Below are 13,157 nucleotides of genomic sequence, written 5' to 3' on the forward strand. Positions count from 1 at the left end.
GTTTCTACTGGGATTCAGGTGTGAACAGGAATAAATGGATAATGGCAGAGAAAGCTTTTTTTAAATTTTTAAATTTTTTATTTTTAATATTCAGTCCTGAAGGGTTCAGTTAGGGTATGAGGAGCTTCTTGTGATAATGTGATCTTTTTACTGTATCTTGATTCGGATTGGCTCAACAAGTAGTTAGTGAGTGCACTTGTGTATAGGACTTCCAGATGTTGGTGCTTATGTTGACTTACTGAGTCTGTCGTATTTCAGTTCCCAACACTTGCACAGAGAAAGGACAGTAACAAGAGCTTGATGTCTTTATCTTTGGCGGTGATGCTCACAGTGCATTTTGAAGGAATAAAGTTGAGCAAGTGCTTTTCAAAGTTCTGATCCTAAATCAGTTTTAGAACAGAGTACCAGAGCCATCCAATTGTTGTTACATAGATATTTTTTTGTGAGCACACGTTAGTATTTAGAAGTAATCTGAGGAGCATGAGTTTTAACTGTTTTTGTGCCTAGTGCTTAATTTGTTTGCCTTTCAGAAAGTAGAAATTACTGATAAAGGTTGCCATTAGAGTATTTCTTGGTTGCTCACCCTGCAAGAACTACAGGAGAGTCCCCAGCAAGCTTGAGTCATGATGGATGACAGCCTCACTTTTTCTGGACTCCATCATGTAGTATCAAAATCTTGGTTTTTGTTAAGTCATGCTGGTTTATAAGAGCAGTGGTAACTAGTGATGATCACCAAAATAAGCACTACAGACTTTGGAGAGGCTGTCTGAGGTTCAAGTGGCTGAATAATTATTAACAGTTGAAAGTGGGACAGGCAGAAAGTTATTTTAACAGGACCTGAATCCATTATGAGGCAGCAGTCTCTCCTGAGTGTAACTGTTGAACATCGCACCAAAGCTTTGATAGGGATTTGTCTAGAATTGCTTTATAGAATTGTTTATTCCTAATAAATACATTCTTTAGCTGAAGATTTCTATAGACTTAAACATTTTTTGAGAGGCTTGGTTTATAGTCATCAATAACTTTATAATTTGATTTTAGTTTGTGATAGGTAAATGTACGGCATTTAAAAAAATTATCCCAACATAATGTCTAGCATGGGGCTCATCACTATCATTGGAAGGGATTTGCTTTAGTTTTACTTTAAGCAAGCACAGCAGAAATTTCAGTGTCTAGATGAGGTGGATTCTAAGGGATTGATTTAGAAAAAGTCACTTGAAAAGGACTCTTTTTTTCCCCTGCGAGACAGGGTTTCTCTATATAGCTTTGCGCCTTTCCTGGATCTCACTCTGTAGACCAGGCTGGCCTTGAACTCACAGAGATCCACCTGGCTCTGCCTCCCGAGTGCTGGGATTAAAGGCGTGCTTACTATGATGCATGTCCTATAGATACTTGGTCATTTTACTTTTTTAGCTCTTATTTGTTTGGTAGTTTCATTTGGGAAATAGGCAAGAGTTCAAAATGGGTCTTATGAGAGTACATTTTCCCCTTGCTTCATTTTTTTAAATCATAATTTTAAGAGTTCACTTTCTTTTCTCAGTGAAACGTGACATTCAGGAAAATGATGAGGAGGCAGTCCAGGTCAAAGAGCAGAGCATCCTTGAACTGGGGTCTCTCCTGGCGAAGACTGGACAAGCTGCTGGTAAGTTTTACAAATGGATTGTACCTATAATGCTTTTGTCTGAAACACCAGGTGGAGTTTCTCTTAAAACACCGGACTACACCTAACACTCAATTCATTTGTAACATTATTCAGTTTTATTTGCCTGACAACTTGTTCTTCAATCTTGTAACAGAAAAGTGAGGGGGAAAGTCCTGTTTTTGTGGGGATATAGTATTCTGTGATTTGTTTCTTATTTTTGAATTCTCACTGTATTTCATTATATATGGGCGGCAATCTTCAGCAATTCACTGACTAGCTCTGGTATATTTAAAGAGAGTGACTTTAGGCTTTTCATTAAAAAAAAAAAATGGCTATGGATTTTGTATCCAAGTGACTCACTTTTTCTGATGCAGAATGAGTAAGACATAGTGCCTTCCTAAGACTTCTTGGTGCCTGGGACTGCTGTATATTGTTGTTCAGACATCCTCGTGGTAACTGAACCATTGGCTGGCTGAGCCTGAGATGATGGTTCTTGAAATAAGAAGAGTCCTGTTGATTAGAAAGGGCCTTTGACCAATAAAGTGGTCATAATATCGTAAGTGTGTTTAAACTTAAAATGGTAATTTTTGTCACTTAAAGTGAACTTAGAGGGGCTGGAGAGATGGCTCAGGGCTTAAGAGCACTTATTGTTTTTTTTTTTTTTTTTAATTTAATGTGCATTGGTGTTTTGCCATGGGTGTCAGGTCCCCTGAAACTGGAGTTAGAGACAGTTGTGAGCTGCCATGTGGGTGCTGGGAATTGAACCCAGGTCCTCTGGAAGAGCAGTCAGTGCTCTTAACCACTAAGCCATCTCTCCAGCCCACTTATTGCTCTTGTAGAGGATCTGGATTTGGTTCCCAGCACTCACATGGTGTCTCATAACTATCTGTAACTGTAGTCTCAGGGGATCTGATGCCCTTTTCTGACCTCTGAGGGCACCAGGCATGTACATGGTACATAGACATACATTCATATGCATAACATAAACCATAAAAGAAGTTAAGTTGAATTTAGAATTTATTTGATAAGAATGAAGTGAGTTCTGGTAAGTCACTTCATGAGTTACTTTCAATTTATGTAATAAGCCAAGAGTATAACAAAATGTCTTGAACTTGTAATTAATGATTTATCTTTTTAATTACTGGCTTAATCAGTAGAAAGTGAAAGATGGTACATGCTTGTTATCTCAGCACTTGGGAGGCAGAGGCAGGCTGATTTCTGTGAGTTTGAGACCAGCCTGGTCTACATAGTGAGTTCTGGGACAATCAGGGCTCTATAGTGAGATCCTTTCTGAAGAAAAAACCAACAAAAACAACATTGTATCTAGTATATACAGTGAGTGTTTCAGTGATTTTTCTCTAATGAGGTCACTGAAGTCTCCTTTCATGCTTCTCCATTCTTGCTCCCTCTAACAGGTGATTAGTTAGGGAATCACTGCTTCACTTGTTGGAGTGTTTAGGGGGTGGAGGTGGGAGGATGAACAGGGTTTCTCTGCGTAGCTCTTGTTGTCCTGGATCTCACTCTGTAGCCCAGGCTGGCCTCTAACTCACAGAGATCTGCCTGTCTCTGTCTATCGAGTGCTGGGATTAGAGGTGTGCGCCACCACCGCCCGGCCATGTTGAGTTTTCTTCGCTGTGCATTTGATAGTTATCTGGCAGTAGGCTAGATACCCTTCCTAAAAAATGTAAGATAGGGTTCCTGGAGGAAAATAATACTTGGAGGTCAATGAATAAGGTAAGGTTTGATGTATAGTAATGATTGGAAGTAGTTCTGAGCATTAGCAAACCAGATGCTTAAGCTCAGGGTCTGTGGACATTTCTCCCAAGACTTGATAAAAAGGTTCTAAGAAGGAGATTCTGATTATAAATTGCAGCTGATTCCAATGAAATTGGGAATATGATTTTATGAAATTAAAGGAATATACAAACATGGAAAGAAACTGAGTATGTATAAGAATGAACACTAAATAGTAATAGACTAAAGTAGAAAATGAGATTACAAAAGCTAGTTCAGGGGGCTGGAGAGATGGCTCAGAGGTTAAGAGCACTGAATGCTCTTCCAGAGATCCTGAGTTCAATTCCCAGCACCCACATGGTAGCTCACAGCCATCTGCAATGAGATCTGGCACCCTCTTCTGTATACGTAATAAATAAATAAATAAATAAATCTAAAAAAAAAAAGTTAAGATCATTTGTTCCTCTGTTGAGCTAAGAATAGCAGTACTTGGGTTGGGGATTTAGCTCAGTGGTAGAGCGCTTGCCTAGCAGGCACAAGGCCCTGGGTTCGATCCTCAGCTCCAAAAAAAAAAAAAAAAACGAATAGCAATACTTAGAGAAAATAATGCTAGCAAATGCTAGAGATAAAGGCAGACACCTTAGCTCATGTCTTACTTCTGCCTTTCTAGGAAGGAAAATAATTTTCAAACAGAAAAGATAGATAACATCAGAAAGAGAATTAAAGACAAGGTAGGTGTGAGAAGAGAGGTCTTTTTAAGTTCCTTTCTCTTGGCTCTGACAGTTTCTGTCTTGACATCAAAGGAGTACTAGCAGATACAAGTACAGAACTACTTACTCAGAGGAGTAATGAGGATGAAGTATATGGACACTTAGTAGGCAATACTATTACACTTTTCAGGAAGAACAGCCAAGGCTGTTACACCGAGAAACCCTGTCTCGGAAAAAAAAGAAAGATGGGAATAGACTGCTTTCTGAATATATTAGTCACTAAAATATGGAAGAAGGAATATTGTAATAGACTACTACTTTTTTTTTTTTCCTTTGAGACAGGGTTTCTCTGTAGACCAGGCTGGCCTCAAACCCACAGAGATCTGCCTGACTCTGCCTCCCCATTGCTGGGATTAAGGTGTGTACCACTGATGCCTGACCAGACTACCTCTAATAAGCAATCATGAACTAGGGTTAACTCAGTAGTGGGATACTTGCCATCCAGGAGCCCCCTCCAACTCCTACATGCACATATACAAACTATACTTATATAGAATAATTAAAATTTTAAAAAGTAAGCTTGGCAGTGGTTGTGCACATCTTTAATCCCAGCACTTGGGAGGCAGAGGCAGACAGATCTCTGATTTCGAGGCTATCCTGGTCTACAAAACAAGTTCTAGGACAGCCAGGACTGTTACACAGAGAAACCCATCTCCAAAAAAAAAAAAAAAAAAAAAAAGATGTTTTTTGTGTGTCTTTTGTTTTTTTGAGACAGGATTTCATGTCTGTTTTGTTCTTTTGAGACAGGGTATCTCTGTATCCCAGGCTATGTCAAAGTTACTATGTAGCCCTTGAACTTACTCATTGTGATCCTACTGCCCTGCCTTGTGAATTGTGGATTTATAGCACACCATAGTAGGCTTGGATTTTTTTCTTGGATAAATCCAAGAAGGATTTATATTGCCAGTGGTTCCAGAGCTTTTAGTCATTGTAGTGGGAGGGTTTAAGATGGAACTGAACTGTTCAATTCATAGTAGACAGGAAGGAGAGAGAAAGGGCACAAAAAGGAATTTGATGAAAGGAAAAAAAAAATCAGTGTCAACTGGAGTTATATGGAAGACTGAGTAGTTCCTTAGCTGGGCCTCCAAAGGCTACATCGAATTTATGTAGATTAGAAAGACATCTCAGATGGGCTTCTGGCATGAAGGCAGCTTGAAAGCAGGCTTATAGTGAGTATTTGAACATAAATGAGAGTGGAATGGAAAGAAGTTCAGACACTGGAAGTCAGAGCTCATTCCTGGGGAGTGATGGGTGAACGCTCTCATTCTGTATAGCTTCCCCTTAGCACCTCTCGTATTCAGCACCCTAGAATTCAGGAAGATGAGGATTTCAAGGACGCTGAAATGGCTTTCTCAGGAGGGCAAAGTTTGCTTGCCCTGAATTAGAGTTCTCAGGAGGATGAGTCTACAATTAGAGAATATTAAAGAGACACTGACACCAAGGCAGCTTCAACCTACATTCCCAAAATACTTCTTGTTTAGTTAAAGCATTGTCTAGGGGTTGGAGAGATGGCTCAGTAAAAAAACACTTGTTATTCTTTTAGAAGACCCAAGTTTGATTCCCAACACCCACATTGAGTGGCTTATCTGTAACTGGCTCTAGGGGCATCTTGAGTCCTCTGATCTTTGACCTCTAAGGACATTTGCAGGTGCACATAAGCATAATTAAAAACAATAAAGATAAATCTTTAAGCCAGGTGTGGTGCATGCCTTTACTCTCAGCACTTGGGAAGCAGAGGCAGGCAGATCTCTGTGAGTTCAAGGCCAGCCTGGTTTACAAATCGGGTTCCAAGACAGCTAAGGCTGTTCCAGAGACCCTGACTTGAAAAAACAAACAATTTTAAGATTCAGTAAGCACCTTTCTACTGCTAATAAAGTCAGTCCTGTGACTTAGATTTCCTGAACTGCTCTCTTCTAAAAGGAGAAGAGAACTTTATGATGGACAGTTTTTAAGTCATTACTTAAGACTTAGGCTTTGGATTAATGAGGAATTGTTTTAAACTGTGTAATGAAACTTTTAAGGATAAGAATCCTGACCTCACTGTGCCAAGGAAGTGTTAGTGTGGAAATGCTACCCAGGGAAGCTTTAAGAGGGGAGCGGGAGCAGGAGCTGGAAACCTCTGTCTTAGGGAAGCTGCCAGAGCATGGATTTGGAGTTAAAAACATTACCCTTGTGACTTGGTATTTGCTGGTTGTGAGCGGGTGATTTTGTCCACAGTGGGCAGGTGCACAGCATATTTCATGTTCTATAGAACTATTCTGTGAGGACAGAAGAACTTTACTGTGTATCTTTGATTAAAATGGATAAATGAGGCATAGATGGGAGTTTCCCACAAGTGATCCATTGAATAAGTGGGAATGGTATACAACTTTGGTATGTAACAGTATTGTTGGTATTCCATTAACTGCTGTGATTGAAGAGTTATTTTTTTCCCCCTTTTCAAGACATGGTTTCTCTGCGTAGTGCTGGCTGTCCTGGAACTCACAGAGATCCGCCTGCCTCTGCCTCCCAAGTGTTGGGATTAAAGGCATGCACCATTATTGCCTAGCTAAAAAAAAAAAAGAAAAAAAAAATTTAAGACAAGGTCTCACCCTGTAGCCCACGTTGACTTAGAACTCATTATGAGGCTGATCTCAGAGTCAAGGTAATTCTTCTGCCTCAACCTCCCAAGTGTTAGGATTATAGATGTTATCTACCACTTATTAATGTATTTATTTGTGTTTATGTGGGGAGTCCATGCATGCCGTGTGCTTGTGTGGAACTTAAAAAGACAACTTGTTGGAGTTGGGTGTCTACACTGTTTGGTTCCAGGGGTTTAAGATGGGTCATCAGACTTGATGGCAAGCACCTTTACCCCCTGAGGCTTACGTTTTGTTTTTTGTTTTTTTTCCAGAGCTGAGGACCGAACCCAGGGCCTACCACTGAGCTAAATCCCCAACCCGAGGCTTAGTTTTTTTAAATGAACATTTTGGGGGCTGGAGAGATGGCTCAGTGGTTAAGAGCACTGGCTGCTCTTCCAGAGCACCTGGGTTCAATTCCCAGCACACATATGGCAGCTAACAATTGTCTCTAACTCTAAGATCTGACACTCTCACATAGACATACAGGCAAAGCACCAATATGAATAAAATAAAAATAAATTACTTTAAAAAAGTGAACATTTTGTTTCTAATATTAAAATTTACATTTTATTTTTTAAATTGCCACCCACACAGAGCTTGGAGGACTCCTGAAGTATGTACGGCCTTTCTTGAATTCCATCAGTAAGGCTAAAGCAGCTCGCCTGGTCCGGTCTCTTCTTGACCTGTTTCTTGATATGGAGGCAGCTACAGGGCAGGAGGTAAGTTATAAAATGTCAGGAAGTAGATGGTATGGAAAAAGTGTTTCAGTGAAAGATGCCTACTTCACTGTGGTACTGTGTGGAAGGGACAGCTGGGAGGACGCTCAGGACTTATCATGTCAGTTTCTCTTTGTTACAGGGCATTTGATACTTTGAGTCTGTTCCATGCTTTGCTTTGTAAGTGGAGATTGTCAGTGGTCCCTGGAATCCTCATTACATCAGGGTCACAAACTGATTCTTGTCTTTGAGGTATTGTATTGCCACACCTTTGTAATGTTTTCTGTGTCTGTGGTACCTTTCATCTTGTGTCACAAAGTTTCTTATGAGCACCAGTTAAGCTTGTGGCATCCTTTTCTTGTCATGTTTTGTGTGGCTTCTGTGCCTTTATTAAGGGGTGAACATCCATCTGTTGTGTTTGTTTCATGTGTTGGGAAGTGACTGATGTTTCTATACATGTTACTTACAAGTTTAAACTGGACTTTGAGCTGATCAAAATAGATCATTTCTGGAACTAGTGTTTACTGTGTGTTTATAGTAGTCCTGTAGTCAGTAGGGATACAGTTGGAAAAACGCATTAATACTCTCATGAGGCTTGTATTTTAAAAGGGAAGGCAGATACTATATAATATGTATGATAATATATCAAGTCAGGGGCTGAATTGCCAGTTGGCTGTATGTCTGATTGTCTGCTGTATCTTAGGAGGGCATGCAGGTAAAAACAAAAGTTCACAGTAGTGTATTGGTTGGAGTGAGGGATTTCAGAAATCGATGATACATGGATTGATCCCACTTAGGAATTATATTTTGTTCATTCTGGTTTCTTGCTTTGATGATGCTTTTTTTATTTTTTAGATTATTTTATGTGTATCAGTGTTTTGTCTGCATGTGTATATGTGTATCACGTGTGTGTCTGGTGCCCTTTGAGGGCTAGAAGAGGGCATTGGTTACCCTGGAAGTAGTGTTACGTATGGATGGTTGTAAACTACCATGTGAGGGCTGGGACCTGAACTCAGGTCCTCTGTAAGAACAGTAAGTGCTCATGACCACCAAGCCATCTTTCCAGCCCCTCTGGGATGATTCTTGGAAAGCCAAGCTACAAGCTTCATTTGTAGAGCAGTCTTCAGATTTACTTGTTTGTGGTTTATGATGGTAGGTCAAAAGTAGATAATTTTTAGATAAATGCCTTTGAATCAAAGTATTATAGGTATTTTGGTGAATTAAAGAAAACATACTTTTTAGAAATGTGGATCTTATTAAGCCCTAACTTGTTTTCTAAACTGTACTTTGTATTTATGAATTCATCTTCTGTCTGAAGTAGAACTCCTTAAAACAGGCTGACCAATGACTGTTGGCTTCCAACTAATAAATGCTACTCTGAACTGTACAGGTTAAACATTGAGCCGTTTCTTTGCCCCTCCCTCTCACAGGTGACTGGGTAGAACTGCACCTGGTTAGCATTCACTTTTTTACTCCTTTTTTTCCTTCAATTTTTTTGAGACAGTCTCATTTATGTAGCCTTGGTCAACCTGGAGCTCACTATGCAGACTACCAGATGGCCTGGGATTCAGAGAGATCTGCCTGCCTCTGCCTCTGGAGTGCTAGGATTAAAGGCAGGATTAAAGTTGAGCACCTCTGTGCCTTTAATCTTTTGTGGAAGTATCCTCAGCTCATAACTTGGTCCTCTCATTTACTTGATCAGTGGGACTCGCTGGCTTTTGTTATACGGTTCCATGTCTGGGTAGGTGCTCTCTTAACTGTTCATTTTCTCTGACTAATGAGCTTCTTCCTTTTCCTAGAGTAAAAGGAAGTTCTCAGTCAAGTTATTCTTTTTTTTTTTAAAGATTTATTTATTTATTATGTATAAAGGAGAGGGTGCCAGATCTCATTACAGATGGTTGTGAGCCACCGTGTGGGTGCTGGGAATTGAACTCAGGACCTCTGGAAGAGCAGTCGGTGCTCTTAACCTCTGAGCCATCTCTCCAGCCCAAGGTATTCTTTAGAAAATTAGTTAAATAATTAATTTGTCCTTTTTAGAGATGTCTCACTATGTAGTCCTGACTGGTCTGGATCTTACTATGAAGACCAGCCTGGGTTCCCAACCATAGAGATAGATCCTCCTGCATCTGCCTTCGCAGTGCTAGAATTATAGGTGTACCCCATATCTGGCTCATTTGTCCTTTTGAGTCAGGATCTCATAGTTCTGGCTAGTCTGGAACTTGAAATCCTCGTGTAGACTTCCAAGTGTGGTGATTACATGTACTACCATGCCTGGGTGCATTTTGTCCTTTTCATATGTATGTAACTTCAATGTTTGGTAAAGGCTTTTTTGACAATGAGCAATTTAGCTTTTATCAAAAAAAAAAAAAAAAAAAAATCCCAAGTCTCATTCCATTGATTGGATTTTTTTTTTGATAGTTTTGTGGGTTATAGGTTATTTGCTATTAGAAAAATCCCACTTTGTGTGAGTATATGTATGTGTACCCATGTCCTGTGATGCATGTATGTGGGTCAGAGGATGGCTTGCTGGATTACAGGCATGTGCCACCACACCTGACTTCCATACCTTCTGTCTATATTAGATCTTTCTCTCTCTTTCTTGTTCTGTCTCTCTTTCTCTTTCTTGTCTCCCCCTCACCCACCTCTCGATTTTTGAGACAGGGTTTCTCTGTAGTCCTGGCTGTCTTGGAACTTACTCTGTAGACCAGGCTGGCCTTGAACTCAGAGATCTATCTGCCTCTGCCCAGTGCTGGGATCAAAGGTGTATACCACCACCACCACCACCACCTGGCTTTATATTAATTTTCTTTCTTTCTTTTTTTTTTTTTTTTTTGGTTTGTTTTTTGCTTTTTGTTTTTCGAGACAGGGTTTCCCTGTGTAGCTTTACACCTTTACTGGAACTCACTTGGTAGTCCAGGCTGGCCTCGAACTTACAGAGATCTGCCTGCCTCTGCCTCCCGAGTGCTGGGATTAAAGGCATACGCCACCACCGCCCGGCTAATTTTCTTTTTATCTATTTTGTTTTATGAATTTTTTTTGAGACTGTCTTACTGTATATTGATTGCCTAGCATTGAACTCACAGAGATCCATGTGCCTTTGTCTCCTGAGTGCTGAGATTAGTGTGCACCACCACTGCCTGGCTTACTTTCAAAGATACCTTACAGTAGCATTCTGAAAATGTATCTCTTCTGCCCCTGCTTGAGCCTTCTGTTGCTCTCCACTGTCAGCTATAGGTAATGCATGGTTTTCTGGAGTACAGTATACTACAGCAGCGTGAGCCTCCTTGTTCTGAAGGCTGTTAAGCACTGGTTTGCTGAGAGGGTCTGCTCCTCATGCTGTGCTTTTCCTTCTGTAATCTGTCTCAACCTCACATTCTGGTACATTTTTTCCTGTTAATGCTGGTGTGACCTTAACTTTTTCAGTGACCCACATTGTATTTTGTATATGTTATATTTATGGTTATTTTACATTATATGGCAATTATGCATTTGCCTTATCTTTAATACAGTCTCAGTCGGGAATTATTCTATACCTGTAGTAACTCAAGCCTTTCTTCATTTCTAGTATACTTCACAGTCTATCTTGGCTGCATGTATGTATATGCTCCATGTGTGTCCAGTGCCTGAAGAGGTCAGAAGAGAATGTTGGATCACTGGAATTGGAGTTAGAGGCCATTGTGAGCTGCCACATGGGTGCTGGGAATCGAACCCATGTCCTCTGCAAGAGCTACCAGTACTCTTAACAAAGTCTAGCCCCTCTAGCTCCTGGAATAGTTTGTCTTAAAGGAATTACAATTTTAGTACAATCAGACCTTGGGTGCTCAGAAAATACTTCCTTTTTTTTTTTTTTTTTTTTTTTTGCTTGTTTTCGAGGATTTCTCTGTGTAGCTTTGGAGCCTGTCCTGGATCTTAATTTGTAGACCATGCTGGACTTGAACTTGAACTCACAAAGATACACAAAGATTGAGTTGGTTTTTTTTTTTTTTCCCCAAGACAGTTTCTCTGTGTAGCAGCTCTGGCTGTTCTGGAACTCACTTTGTTTACCAAGCTGGCCTTGAACTCACTGAGATCTGCCTGCCTCTGCTTCCCAGATATAGGGATTAAAGGCGTGTACCACCATGCTTGTCTGTGTTTTTTTTTAAAATGTATGGACATTTTGTATATATGTAAATCTGTGCACCAGGTGGAGTGTCCTCAGAGGCCAGAAGAGGTTGTCAGATCCATGGGGACTGGAGTTAGACAGTTGAGTCCCCATTTGGGTACTGGACATTGAACCTGGGTCCTTTAGAAGAACAGAAAGTGCTCCTAACTGCTGAGCAGTCTCTCCAGCCCCCTTGAGATGCATTTATTTAATGGATTTATGAGCATATCTCACTTTTCTTTTTGTCTAGGTGACTGAAAAGTTTTTGTTGTGGGGAAATTGATGCAGTGTTTATTCTTCTTTAAAATTTTCTGGGTGATATGAAAAGATAGAGAAGGAAGGCATAGGCGTTTCACTGTTGTAGTAGTATTGAGGCCTGAGGCAAAGTGGAAGTTTGAGAGTATTGTTAAGAAGCTAGACTTGTTAAAGAGCTTTTCATAAAGAATATGAGGGGAGGGCTGACTAGAGGGCTAAGACGCTTACTGCCAAGGCTGATGATCTGAGTTTGATCCTTGGTATCTACATGGTGGAAGGAAACACTAAGTCACTCAGACAAAATAACTATGTAGCAGGCTCCATGACCTTAAAATTTTTGCCTGGGACTGGCATTGGTTTCATAATTAATCATCATAGATAAAGCAAACCATATACTCTGTTATTGAAAATAGATTTCAAATTCATTTGTAAAGGCAAACATTCTTGTTCTAGGAGAATGTCTGTAATGACCTTAACTAAAGTCTTGGTTAAGGCAGGAAGAACTCTGGAGGTAGGAAAATTTCTGGTCTTAGCAGCTGATACATGACCTTGTGAAAATCACTTAATATCTGGATTATCAGGGAAATGAAGAGTAGACTTGTCTGCCTCTTTTGCTTAGTGATATATTTCAGAGTGGTTTTTTATTTTTATTTTTTATGTGCATTGGTGTTTTACCTTCATGTATGTATGTATGTCTCTGTAGGGTGTTGGATCCCCTGAAACGGGAGTCACAGCTGGTTCTGAGCTACCATGTGGGTGCTAGGAATTGAACCTGGGTCCTCCGGAAGAGCAGCCAGTGCTCTCAACCATTGAGCTATCTCTCTAGCTCTTCGGATATTTATTGAAGTACTACATAGTATAGAGGAATGTACCAATTTCTCAGCATTCATTTTGTGAATTTGAAAAAGTACTCCAAGTTAAAACTGATGGACATTTCTTAGCCTCACAAGTCATTTTCAATTTAATATTAATGTCATTAATAAAATGACTTAAGCCAGTTTGCCTGGTTTATAGTGTGAGTTCCGGGAAAGCCAGGGCTACAAGAGAAATCCTGTCTCAACAAAACAAAATAAAACCGCGCGCGCATGCGCGCACACACACACACACACACACACACACACACACACACACACACACAGTATTCACTTCATCCATATCATGAATATATCTTGAGTTTGGCTTTTCAGAACACCACACAAAACTCTGTATGGTTGTGATTGGCTTGCTTTTAGTTTAGTTTTTGTTCCATTTTACCATTGTTGGAAGTCAGTTGTGTTT

At 40.1% G+C, this 13,157-nt stretch overlaps 1 protein-coding gene across 1 annotated transcript in view; it reads left to right on the forward strand.

Moving 5' to 3' along the window:
* The window catches only part of Psmd11 (proteasome 26S subunit, non-ATPase 11), a 36,746-nt gene that overhangs the window by 1,009 nt on the left and 22,580 nt on the right, over positions 1 to 13,157 (forward strand). The window contains exons 2-3 of the mRNA XM_036197574.1: positions 1,541 to 1,642; positions 7,362 to 7,486. Coding sequence (XP_036053467.1) covers positions 1,541 to 1,642; positions 7,362 to 7,486 — 227 coding nt within the window. The remainder of the gene's footprint in view (positions 1 to 1,540; positions 1,643 to 7,361; positions 7,487 to 13,157) is intronic.

Source organism: Onychomys torridus, chromosome 8, assembly GCF_903995425.1.
Source record: "Onychomys torridus chromosome 8, mOncTor1.1, whole genome shotgun sequence".
NCBI lineage: Eukaryota > Metazoa > Chordata > Mammalia > Rodentia > Cricetidae > Onychomys > Onychomys torridus.